General features: G+C 51.6%; 1 protein-coding gene across 1 annotated transcript; it reads left to right on the top strand.

Moving 5' to 3' along the window:
• Positions 1 to 366: 366 nt before the first annotated feature.
• On the top strand, positions 367 to 12,850 carry vstm5 (V-set and transmembrane domain containing 5). The gene is made up of 3 exons (XM_072460121.1): positions 367 to 739; positions 2,798 to 2,941; positions 12,766 to 12,850. The coding sequence occupies exons 1-3, from the start codon at positions 517 to 519 to the stop codon at positions 12,795 to 12,797; spliced, it is 399 nt and encodes a 132-aa protein (XP_072316222.1). The 5' UTR covers positions 367 to 516; the 3' UTR covers positions 12,798 to 12,850.
• The last annotated feature ends 69 nt before the right edge of the window (positions 12,851 to 12,919 follow it).

Here is a 12,919-nt window from a genome sequence, read left to right as displayed (position 1 = left end):
GTGACTGCCTGCAGGGCCCCTGGTGACTGCCTGCAGGGCCCCTGGTGACTGCCTGTAGGCCCCTGGTGACTGCCTGTAGGCCCCTGGTGCCTGCCTGCAGGGCTCCTGGTGCCTGCCTGTAGGCCCCTGGTGCCTGCCTGCAGGGCCCCTGGTGCCTGCCTGTAGGCCCCTGGTGCCTGCCTGCAGGGCCCCTGGTGCCTGCCTGTAGGCCCCTGGTGCCTGCCTGCAGGGCTCCTGGTGCCTGCCTGTAGGCCCCTGGTGCCTGCCTGCAGGGCCCCTGGTGCCTGCCTGTAGGCCCCTGGTGCCTGCCTGCAGGGCCCCTGGGTCAGTTGTATCTTGTTCTAAGGTTAACATGGCGAGACTTTGTGCTTAAACTAACTTTATCTCACTGAATGTTGCTGTGTTGAAGCCGGGGCCATCTCCATCTCCATCCTGTCCGGGCCCCGGACCCTGAGCCGCGCGGTGCAGGACCATGTGTGCTTCTCGGTAGACGTGGTGTGCGACTGCGTTCCCACAATGCACTGGAGCTTCATGTCCGGCTCGGTCAGCCGCAGCATCGGGATGTGGCGAGGGAACTCCACCAACATCACAGCTGACTACAGGGGCCGAGTGCAGCCATTCGCCAACGGCTCCATGGCCCTGTCCAAGCTGCGGCTCCAGGACGCAGGCTTCTACGTGCTCACGGTGACAGAGGAGCAGGGCAGCAGCCGAGACCTGGGCTTTGTGCTCAAGGTGACAGGTGAGAGCGCTGGCAGGTGCACTCACACTTCCATTTGCTTCATCCCTTTATCATTTCAGTTTATTGTCTCTGAAAACGCCTGAGTAACATGAAGCAGAAGTGATTATGAAATACTATGTTTGTTTAACAGTTAAACTCATAGACCTGAGTCCAATTAAAGTCAAAACTACTTAAGAATAACGTTCTAATTAAGCAGACCACCATTTTCAAGCAATATGAAAGAAAAAGGATCTCTTGTGTCCAAAAGTGTAAAATAGTTGAACGCCTCAGACAAGGTATGAGATATTTCACAAAATTGGCCCCATGGACAAGTGTTGAAAATGAGCATATTCTACTATATAACACTTAAAACATTGCATCTGGTTCGTCCAATGCCATGTCCATATTAAGAAAATAAATAATAACTTGTGTTGATCATTGTACTATTAAGACAGAGCTTCACAATCAGTGAATCAAACTAAAAATAGGGTAATTTAGCTATAATTTGAACTCTAATTATTACTGTTATTTCAGTCTAATATGCGATTATAAAGTTGCTTTTTTTTTTTCAATCATACTTTATCATTTCCGGAGCCTGTCGAGGAGTGACGGGCGCTTTTATGCAAAACAATACGATTGTTTGAATGTCTGCTGTGGGAGGTTAGTTCAATAACATTTGACTTGTACTCTAAAGGTTTATGACTTGGAAATTATGATGACTCTCGAGAAAAATATAATTTGCTTCATAATTTGGAATTCAGTGTACTTTTATTATAAGTTATTATTATATAGTACAAGTGATAGTCATCTGTACTATACGGACATTTTATTAGCAAGGGCCACGCAACCACAAAGATGTTCAAATAACAGTCATTTATTGATGTGAAATGGAAGCATGTTTTCAATGGCAGTTCAAACCGCTGACCGATGGACTGGACCAGAGACTCGGGGTGGGGGCTCGGTCTCTGCAATCTCCCCAGCCACTTCGGGACCCCCCCTCTTAGAAGACTGAATTCTGAAAAAACATGTTAGAAGGAGAGGAAGGTGTAGAAAAGGATTCAGTTGTATCATCTGGACTCCAGATGATACAACTGAAAATGTTCCTACAATGGAACGCTCCTGGACGAATGAGGGTCCCACTGTCCAGGGGAGGGCGGGTCAAACGATGACAGGTGTAAGAAGGTGTGGTCCGAAGTCAGAGGTGGAAGCTTTAGCTCACAAAACTCAGTTAACATTTGAACTAGAGCAAAACAATCAGTTGAACATAAATACAAACAAAATCACAGCATCCTGAGATATTGGACTGAAATGAATATGAATGAAATTGAAATACAATTTCATTCATATTCATTTCAGTCCAATATCTCAGGAAAGTCCCAAAACACATGACAGTGGTCTGCCCCCTGGTGGTCTGCCCCTTGTGGTCTGCCCCCTTGTGGTCTGCCCCTGGTGGTCTGACCCCAGCTGCCACACTTTTCCCGATACAGATCAGGGTTCCCTCAGAGTGGTTTACTATCAGGTCCGTGACATCAGCACAGAAAGTGATGTCGCCCCCTGGTGGTGTGTACACATTTAAAAGAGTGAAAACCGGTTTGAAATCAATATTGTAACTCTCCTTCTGCGTTTGCCTCTGTATGATGAATAGTACCATTTTATAATAACAACATTTTGTTAGTTTTGGAGATGTTTAGTGTCATTCAAATGTATGTATATATATATATATATATATATATATATATATATATATATATATATATATATATATATATATATATATATATATAATTATATGATCTATACACACACGTACATATATATGTGTGTGTGTGTGCGCGCGCGCTTGTGTCACCAGACGTTTTGTAAACAGTTACAGTAGCTATGAATTAATTTCCTTTTATGTCACATACTTAAAATAAGTAACTTGAGTGTGACATGTGAAACCTGGTGTTTTACACTCAAAACATTCATATTTGTGAATGGATTTAAATGATATGAAAGTGTGAACCTTGTTTTAACTGTTCCCAGTACTTTTGTGTACAATGTGTGTTCTTTGATGGTTTGTGGTGTTTTGTTGTCCAGAGGTGCTGTATGAGGACCTGCAGTACCTGTCCGTGTCAGCGCTGGCCCTGGCCTGTGTGGCGGCCCTCCTCATGTTCACTGTGTGGCTCCTGGAGAAACTCTACCGCCGCATCAGGGCCTGGAAACGACAGAAGCGAATGCCAGGTACACCGGCCATTCAGCTCCATGTGACCATGTGACCAGTGGCAATTCAAACTAAGTGTATACAGTTTACGTCACTACTATGCCATATTTTTAACTGGACTGAAAAGTAATGATGGGCCAAACGAACGAGTTGATCATTAGAACACATTCTGATTCAGTGTTTGCATTTTGTAATGAACTCTCCCTGTGGCCCTCAGAGGCAACTGTTGTTGTGATTTTGGGCCTTACAAAAATAAATTGATTTGATTTGACTAGCGTCGTGTTAACGTGTTTGCAGAAGCAGTAGGCCACGCCTTCTTTTAGACCACACCTTCTTTTAGACCACACCTTCTTTTAGACCACACCTTATTTTAGAGCACACCTTATTTTAGACCACACCTTCTTTTAGACCACACCTTCTTTTAGACCACACCTTCTTTTAGACCACCAGATGGTGAGAGAGTTCATCTACCCATCACTACTGAAAGTAGTATTTATATTTGTATTATTAATATAAAAATATATAACAAAATATATATATAAAATAAAATATATAACAAAATATATATATATATATATAATATTCATATATATATATATATATATATATATATATATATATATATATATATATATATATATATGAATATATTACACTTTTTTTGTCAAATATAGGCTATTGAATTGATTATTTCATTAATATCATCTAACCTGTATTAAGGACACAAGTGCAGTCACGTGTTACATAGATAAGACTCTTTCCCCGTGAAGAGCTCTTATCCATCAGAACCACAACTCCTACGGACATAGTTCCAGTTTTCTTTCTTTCGCGCTCGTGAGACTGAGAAGGCGGGGCGCACGTACGCCTGGAATATTTCATGCCCAACAAACTGGACGAGCCGACGTTGCTGGTAAGACAAAACCGGGACGTCTCTTATTCCCCCGTGTTATGCTTCACGGAGACGTGGCTCAGCGAGACCATTCCAGACTGTGCCGTTCAGCTGGACCAACTGTTCCGAGCTGACCGTCTGAGAGAGCTGACCGGGAAGAGGCGCGGCGGCGGTGTCTGCTTCTACACTCGCAACAACGTCACTGTGATCTCCAGGTGCTGCTCTCCTGAGCTGGAATATCTTTTCATCAACTGCAAACCATTCTACTCTCCACGTGAGTTTGCCTCATTCATTCTGGCTGCTGTTTACATCCCGCCTCCTGCGTGAGCGCGTGCACACAGGAGGCGGAGCGCGTCCTCGCAGGAGGCGGAGCGCGTGCACACAGGAGGCGGAGCGCGTCCTCGCAGGAGGCGGAGCGCGTGCTCGCAGGAGGCGGAGCGCGTGCTCGCAGGAGGCGGAGCGCGTGCACACAGGAGGCGGAGCGCGTCCTCGCAGGAGGCGGAGCGCGTGCACACAGGAGGCGGAGCGCGTCCTCGCAGGAGGCGGAGCGCGTGCTCGCAGGAGGCGGAGTGCGTCCTCGCAGGAGGCGGAGCGCGTCTTCGCAGGAGGCGGAGCGCGTCCTCGCAGGAGGCGGAGCGCGTGCTCGCAGGAGGCGGAGCGCGTGCACACAGGAGGCGGAGCGCGTCCTCGCAGGAGGCGGAGCGCGTGCTCGCAGGAGGCGGAGTGCGTCCTCGCAGGAGGCGGAGCGCGTCTTCGCAGGAGGCGGAGCGCGTCCTCGCAGGAGGCGGAGCGCGTGCTCGCAGGAGGCGGAGCGCGTCCTCGCAGGAGGCGGAGCGCGTGCACACAGGAGGCGGAGCGCGTCCTCGCAGGAGGCGGAGCGCGTGCACACAGGAGGCGGAGCGCGTCCTCGCAGGAGGCGGAGCGCGTGCTCGCAGGAGGCGGAGCGCGTGCTCGCAGGAGGCGGAGCGCGTCCTCGCAGGAGGCAGAGCGCGTGCTCGCAGGAGGCGGAGCGCGTCCTCGCAGGAGGCGGAGCGCGTGCACACAGGAGGCGGAGCGCGTCCTCGCAGGAGGCGGAGCGCGTGCTCGGAGGAGGCGGAGCGCGTCCTCGCAGGAGGCGGAGCACGTCCTCGCAGGAGGCGGAGCGCGTGCTCGCAGGAGGCGGAGCGCGTGCACACAGGAGGCGGAGCGCGTCCTCGCAGGAGGCGGAGCGCGTGCTCGCAGGAGGCGGAGCGCGTGCACACAGGAGGCGGAGCGCGTCCTCGCAGGAGGCGGAGCGCGTGCACACAGGAGGCGGAGCGCGTCCTCGCAGGAGGCGGAGCGCGTGCACACAGGAGGCGGAGCGCGTGCTCGCAGGAGGCGGAGCGCGTCCTCGCAGGAGGCGGAGCGCGTGCACACAGGAGGCGGAGCGCGTGCTCGCAGGAGGCGGAGCGCGTGCTTGCAGGAGGCGGAGCGCGTGCACACAGGAGGCGGAGCGCGTCCTCGCAGGAGGCGGAGCGCGTGCTCGCAGGAGGCGGAGCGCGTCCTCGCAGGAGGCGGAGCGCGTGCACACAGGAGGCGGAGCGCGTCCTCGCAGGAGGCGGAGCGCGTGCTCGCAGGAGGCGGAGCGCGTCCTCGCAGGAGGCGGAGCGCGTGCACACAGGAGGCGGAGCGCGTCCTCGCAGGAGGCGGAGCGCGTCCTCGCAGGAGGCGGAGCGCGTCCTCGCAGGAGGCGGAGCGCGTGCACACAGGAGGCGGAGCGCGTCCTCGCAGGAGGCGGAGCGCGTGCTCGCAGGAGGCGGAGCGCGTGCACACAGGAGGCGGAGCGCGTCCTCGCAGGAGGCGGAGCGCGTGCTCGCAGGAGGCGGAGCGCGTCCTCGCAGGAGGCGGAGCGCGTCCTCGCAGGAGGCGGAGCGCGTGCTCGCAGGAGGCGGAGCGCGTCCTCGCAGGAGGCGGAGCGCGTGCTCGCAGGAGGCGGAGCGCGTGCTCGCAGGAGGCGGAGCGCGTGCACACAGGAGGCGGAGCGCGTGCTCGCAGGAGGCGGAGCGCGTCCTCGCAGGAGGCGGAGCGCGTGCACACAGGAGGCGGAGCGCGTCCTCGCAGGAGGCGGAGCGCGTGCTCGCAGGAGGCGGAGCGCGTCCTCGCAGGAGGCGGAGCGCGTGCACACAGGAGGCGGAGCGCGTGCACACAGGAGGCGGAGCGCGTGCTCGCAGGAGGCGGAGCGCGTGCTCGCAGGAGGCGGAGCGCGTGCTCGCAGGAGGCGGAGCGCGTCCTCGCAGGAGGCGGAGCGCGTGCACACAGGAGGCGGAGCGCGTCCTCGCAGGAGGCGGAGCGCGTGCTCGCAGGAGGCGGAGCGCGTCCTCGCAGGAGGCGGAGCGCGTGCACACAGGAGGCGGAGCGCGTGCACACAGGAGGCGGAGCGCGTCCTCGCAGGAGGCGGAGCGCGTGCTCGCAGGAGGTGGAGCGCGTGCACACAGGAGGCGGAGCGCGTGCACACAGGAGGCGGAGCGCGTCCTCGCAGGAGGCGGAGCGCGTGCTCGCAGGAGGTGGAGCGCGTGCACACAGGAGGCGGAGCGCGTGCACACAGGAGGCGGAGCGCGTCCTCGCAGGAGGCGGAGCGCGTGCTCGCAGGAGGCGGAGCGCGTCCTCGCAGGAGGCGGAGCGCGTGCACACAGGAGGCGGAGCGCGTGCACACAGGAGGCGGAGCGCGTCCTCGCAGGAGGCGGAGCGCGTGCTCGCAGGAGGTGGAGCGCGTGCACACAGGAGGTGGAGCGCGTGCACACAGGAGGTGGAGCGCGTGCACACAGGAGGCGGAGCAGGTCAGAAAAGTAGAGCAGACCTATCCAGACTCCATGTGTATTATCATGGGCGATAGTAACAAGGGGAATCTCAGCCATGAACTACCAAAGTACAGACAGTTTATTAAAGTCCTGACCAGAGAGCAGAACACACTGCATCACTGCTACACAACAGTCAGCCACGCCTTCCACGCTGTGGCCCGAGCCGCTCTGGGCTCGTCAGACCACGTCATGGTTCATCTGATCCCCACGTACAGGCAGAGGCTGAAGCTCTGCAAACCTGTAGTAAGGACTTCCAAGAGGTGGACCAACGAGGCAGAGGAGGAGGAGCTACGTGTGTGTTCGGACATCACAGATGTGAGGTGTTCAGAGCTGCCACAGATAGTTTGGATGAGGACACGGACACTGTGACGTCATACATTCTGTGAGGACAGCATCAAACCAACACACACCAAAGTCACATTCAACAATGACAAACCCTGGTTCACTCCCAAACTGAGGCTGAGGCAGAAGGAGGCAGCGCCCAGGGCCGGAGACAGAGAGCGCTACTAAGAGGCAAAGTACGGCTTCAGCAGAGAGGTGTCGAGAGCTAGAGCCCAGTACAACACACGTCAGGAGCAGCAGTTCTCCAACAACAACCCCGCCTCTGTGTGGAGGGGGCCCGCCTCTGTGTGGAATAGCCCCGCCTCTGTGTGGAGTGCCCCCCCCCCCCCCCCCACCTCCCCCCTGCAGTTCGCCTATAGAGCCAACAGGTCTGTGGACGACACCATCAACCTGGCTCTCCACTTCACCCTGCAGCACCTGGACTCCCCGGGAACCTACGCCAGGATCCTGTTTGTGGATTTCAGCTCTGCATCAACACCATCCTCCTGCTCTGCTCCAGGACAAGCTCTCCCAGCTCAACTTTCCTGACTCCACCTGCAGGAGGAGCACCGACTCCACCTGCAGGAGGAGCACCGACTCCACCTGCAGGAGGAGCACCGACTTCCTGACGGATCAGAGTCAGTGCGTGCGGCTGGGGAAGAATGTCTCAGACACTGGGACCATCAGCACAGGAGCTCCACAGGGCTGTGTACTTTCTCCCCTGCTCTTCTCCCTGTACACAAACTGCTGCACCTCCAGCCACGCCGCCGTAAAACTAATTGTTAAGATGTGCTCTCATTTAGTGTCCGCCCATATATTATTGATTGTTGTTGACAGCCAATGACATGCGTTTATGTTGTCACGTGGTTGACCTGAAATTATGAATGTCCTGCACCTGTGATCAATAAATGAAGTGTGGAAGCGGCGATCACACAAAAACCAAGACCACGTATTCTGCTGTGTATTTAATGCTCACGTCGAACGCTGTGCTAAAAGGACCCTGCTGACAGGTTATGGGCCCAGAGCCATTTTACAGTTTGATGAGTGGCGGCCAGGTGAATGTCGCCAAGGTAAATGCGTGCAGAAGGGAAAAGGACACTGCGCCAAGCCGTTTGATGGTGACGAGAAAGGATATGAGCTGTGGGAGACAACGTTTTTGTGCCACTTCTGTCTCCAGCGGTTCAAAGACACAATTTTAAACCCACCTGGCCCCGACGAGGATGACGAAGATGGCGAGGAGAAAAACGCTGAGGCCATACACGGAGCTGGATGATAAGAGTCTGTCGCTGGTGATGCGCGAGGCAGCTGACGACGGGCGCGGGGCACTGAAGATTCTCCGGGAATATTATGCTGGCAAAGGGAAGCCCAGGGTGATACATTAACATGAGTTAACATCACTGCCAAAGGCCCCAATGGAAAATGTCACTGAATATGTCATTCGATCAGAGACGGCGATGCACTACTGTGTTAAAGGACCCTGCTGACAGGTTATGGGCCCAACAACAAATCATCTCTGTATTGCCACTGTCCACTGTGTCTTGCTTTCATGACGTTCTCCTCAGACACAGTAAAGTACAAAGACTTGTGGAGTTTGTATCAAAAATGAACACACCAGTGCCACATGCTGATGAGGAAGATTTAGTGGTTAACGGGCAGGTGGATAAAACTACACCGGTTTGTCCACAAGTAGCTGAAAAACAAGAAGCGGTTACAAAGCAGAATGAACCAAACAAAGAATGAAGAAACACAAAATGAGGAAAAATGTACTGAGCAAAGGCGATATCCTGAAAGGGAGAGGAAGAAACCTGATTATTATGGTGATTATGTTTGTGGTTTTGAGGATGATTTAACCAATATTGACTATTATTACACACTTTTGTGTAACTTGCCTCAAACATAAAAAGAGGCCATAACCTCACCAGACGCAAAAGAATGTGTTAAAGCGACGGACGAAGAGACGCTGTCATTAAAGGACAATGTAACGTTTGCCCTGACCACACCAGAGATGTAGATGGGTCTATGCCATCCAAAAGAACCCGGATGGATCAAACAAACACAAGGCCCGATGTGTTGCTAAAGGTACAGTTAGATGAGGGGTGTGGCCTATGAAGAGACCTTTTCTCCTACTGCAAGTATGACAAGTTGGCACAAAAAGCAGCTCAGGAGAATCTGAATGGCTGTTTTCACATCCATCTGATGGACTATTTACATGCACCAATTGAATGTGACATTTCCATTGAACAGCCTCAGGGTTATGAAGTAAAACCTGAAGGAAACAGACTGGTGTGTGAACTGGAGAAATCCCTGTTTGGACTAAAAGAGTCAGGACGTAACTGGAACAAACTGTTGCCTGAACCTGTGTGAGAAGAACTGTGCAAAACCCCACGCTGATCATTGTGTAAAGTAAATGACAATGAAAAAGTGTCAATCATTTGGGTTGATGATTTGATCATTGCAACCACTGACGAAAACAACCTAAAAGTATTAAAGAAATGCTTAAAACAAAATTTAGCATGAAAGTTTTAGGTGAATTAACACATTTTCTGAATTAACACATTTTGGAATATTGTCCTACCAATGACCTGGCTGCAGATGTGCTAACTAAGATGTGCTAACTAAGATGTGCTAACTAAGATGTGCTAACTAAACCAGCAACTAAACTAAAACTATTGAAGTTTGAAATGTTTATGTTAAGAGTGTATAGGACTTATGTTTATGTGTTATGAACAGTATTTAAATGTGAGCAGGCGCGGGTGTTGAGCCGTGCTCTCGTTTAGTGTCCACCCATATATTGATTGTTGTTGACAGCAAATGACATGCGTTTATGTTGTTATGTGGTTGACCTGAGATTATGAATGTCCTGCACCTGTGATCAATAAATGAAGTGTGGAAGCGGCGATCACACAAAAACCAAGACAACGTATTCTGTGTATTTAATGCTCACGTCGAACGCAAGGACCCTGCTAACACGAATCAAGTGTGCGGATGACACCACCCTCATCAACACCACCCTCATCACCATGACGACACCACCCTCATCACCATGACAACACCACCCTCATCGGGCTCATCTCGGACGGGGATGAGTCTGTCTACAGGAGGTGGAGCGGCTGGTGTCCTGGTGCAGCGGTAACAACCTGGAGTTCATGGAGAGAAGACAGTGGAGATCATCGTGGACTTCAGGAAAGTCACAGCCCTCCAGCCCCCCCCCCTCACCATCACAGACTCCCCCATCTCCACCGTGGACTCCACCATCACCAGGACCTCAAGTGGGGGCCCACCAAATCAAATCAAATCAAATCAAATCAAATCAATTTATTTTTGTAAGGCCCAAAATCACAACAACAGTTGCCTCTGAGGGCCACAGGGAGAAATGAATCAACAATGTCTGTGGTGGCGATGAAGTCAGACAATGTCTGTGGTGGCGAGGGACGATGTCCCAGGGTCCTCTGTCCTTAGACTCTCCTTCTCGGCCAGGAAAAACTACAAAAAAAAACCTCTTTGGGAAAAAAGCGTAGAAACCTGGAGGAGTTCCAGTGAAGGAGAGATCCGACTCTCACAGACGGACACGAGGAGACTGGAGCTGGACCCACTCTTCAGGCAGATGAGGGACCGACTGAGGCGAACTGGACCCACTCTTCAGGCAGATGAGGGACCGTCGGAGGCGAACTGGACCCACTCTTCAGGTAGATGAGGCACCGTCGGAGGCGAGCTGGACCCACTCTTCAGGCAGAAGAGGGACCGACTGAGGCGAACTGGAGCCACTCTTCAGGCAGATGAGGGACCGTCCACACAGGGCAGGGACCACTTCACCAGGAGAGGGACATCTGGGTCCACAGGTCCTCAGGAGTGAGAGAAAGAAAAAGAAGGCGGTGAACAGTTTGCAAGTGGAATTAAAAAATAAATATTGTTTGATAGCATAAGTAGTCAGAAGAAGAGGATAGTGCTCAAGCTGTCATACTTCCCCCAGCACAGTTACTCCTAGGGCAGCGTAGCTGAAGCTGTGGGTTTATGTTTCTGTTCCTAACTACTCTGACCATAAGCGATTTCGAAGAGGAACGTTTTAAGCCTGGACTTAAATGAAGAGACTGTGTCAGCATATTTAACATGGGTCGGGAGCTGATTCCATAACACAGGGGCTTGGTAGCTAAACGCTCTACCTCCTACAGTACTTTTAGAGACTCTTGGCACCACCAGAAGGCCAGCATTCTGAGAGCGAAGAGCTCTGTTTGGATGATATGGTTCTATAGCATCTTTGAGGTAGGATGGGGCCATGTCATTTATGGCTTTGTAGGTCAAGAGTAGAATTTTGAATTTGATTCTGGACTCGACGGGGAGCCAGTGAAGAGACTTCAGCACTGGCGTAATGTGCTCTCTTCTTTTTGTTCCTGTTAGTAATCTTGCTGCTGCATTTTGAACCAGTTGAAAGCTTTTTATGGAGCTCCATCAGCTCCTCATCAAGAAGGCCCAGCAGAGGATGTACTTCCTGCGGCATCCTCACCTCCTCCATCACCGTGTGGCACGCTGGAGCCACAGCCAGGGACAAACAGAGACTACAGCGCCCTCTGCTGAGAAGGTGATCGGCTGCAGACTTCCATCTCTGCAGGACCTGTACGTCTCCAGGACTCATGGACGAGCAGGTCGGATCACAGCCGACCCTTTGAGCCACGCCCCTCAGGCAAGAGGTCACTCCCCTCAGGCAGGAGGTCACTCCCCTCAGGCAGGAGGTCACTCCCCTCAGGCAGGAGGCCACTCCCCTCAGGCAGGAGGCCACTCCCCTCAGGCAGGAGGCCACTCCCCTCAGGCAGGAGGCCACTCCCCTCAGGCAGGAGGCCACTCCCCTCAGGCAGGAGGCTACGGTTCATCCGGACCAGAACCTCCTGTCACAAGAACAGTTTCTTTCCCTCTGCTGTTGGATTCATGAACACTGCCTAAGAACTTTGCACTCACTGCACTGTCACTTTTTATTGCACTACATATCTTATTTTATGTACATATCATGTCTATTTTTAACTCTACTTTCCTATTTTTAATACCCGGTAGTTATTTATTGTCCATTGTTGTAGTATTCATTGTTCAGTGTTTGATGTCTGTGTTGCTCCAGGACAAGTTCCTATGTTGGTGAATCCTGTTCATTGACAAATGAAAACAAACTTTATTCTGATTCCGACAGTTAAAGAATAGAATGTCAAATCTTGAGGGGAGCAAATTAAAACAGGCTGAGGGCCACATCTGGCCCCGGGGCCACAAATGTCCAGGTCTAGATTGTGTCAGATGTTATTTTTAATAATAATCTTTTTTATAATATGTATATTTATGCACTATGGATGGTGATTCAGGTCTTTACTATTCTTGTTTGTACAATGCATGCTTAATGTACCAAATGTATACATAAAATTCACTACAAAAATTAAGAACTTGATGTGAATCGTTTGTTGACCAAAGATCAGCAAAAACATTTGCGATTGTGATTAAAAAAAATGCTTTAAGAGTTCTCAAAACCTTTACTTTTTATGTACTTTTACTTAAGAAAACTGAGTACTTCTTACACCCAACTCCAATCTGAACCATCAACTGGAAATATTAAGACATTTAGAACATAAGCCATTAGTCCTTTCATATATGTTGATTCAGTTGTATTTGTGCAGCTGTAACGTGGGTGAAGTTGGTTTCCTTAGTTCTAAATTTCAGACCAACATAAGAACTTATTAAATATTGTGTCTGGACTGTGGGTTAGGGTTACTGTGAATGACACGGCTCGACCAATGAGTCCAACGGCCTTTAATTCAACACATCATCTTTGACTTTGTTTTTACAGAAACCGATGTGACTGAGCTGCAGCCGCTCTAAAACTCCAGCCAACACTGAGGAACCGACCCGAGCCCAAAGTGCAAGATCTCACCTTTACTGAAGACATGCCTCACTTGGACATTCACCCACATACACACAATAATGAAGGAACGTGGGCTCTC

The sequence above is a fragment of the Eucyclogobius newberryi genome, unplaced genomic scaffold (assembly GCF_026437365.1).
Source record: "Eucyclogobius newberryi isolate DKJ021-1_F unplaced genomic scaffold, fEucNew1.0.hap1 SCAF_10, whole genome shotgun sequence".
In the NCBI taxonomy this organism is placed as follows: domain Eukaryota; kingdom Metazoa; phylum Chordata; class Actinopteri; order Gobiiformes; family Gobiidae; genus Eucyclogobius; species Eucyclogobius newberryi.
The sequence above is the reverse complement of the archived record's forward strand: the minus strand, read 5'-3'. Positions and strand labels throughout refer to the sequence as shown.

Excerpts from the sequence above, each read along its gene's own strand:
- vstm5 (XM_072460121.1), top strand. The coding sequence starts at position 517 with ATGCACTGGAGCTTCATGTCCGGCTCGGTCAGCCGCAGCATCGGGATG. Across the intron at positions 740-2,797 it reads CTTTGTGCTCAAGGTGACAG|AGGTGCTGTATGAGGACCTG; the intron begins GTGAGAGCGCTG and ends TTTGTTGTCCAG. Across the intron at positions 2,942-12,765 it reads ACGACAGAAGCGAATGCCAG|AAACCGATGTGACTGAGCTG; the intron begins GTACACCGGCCA and ends TTGTTTTTACAG.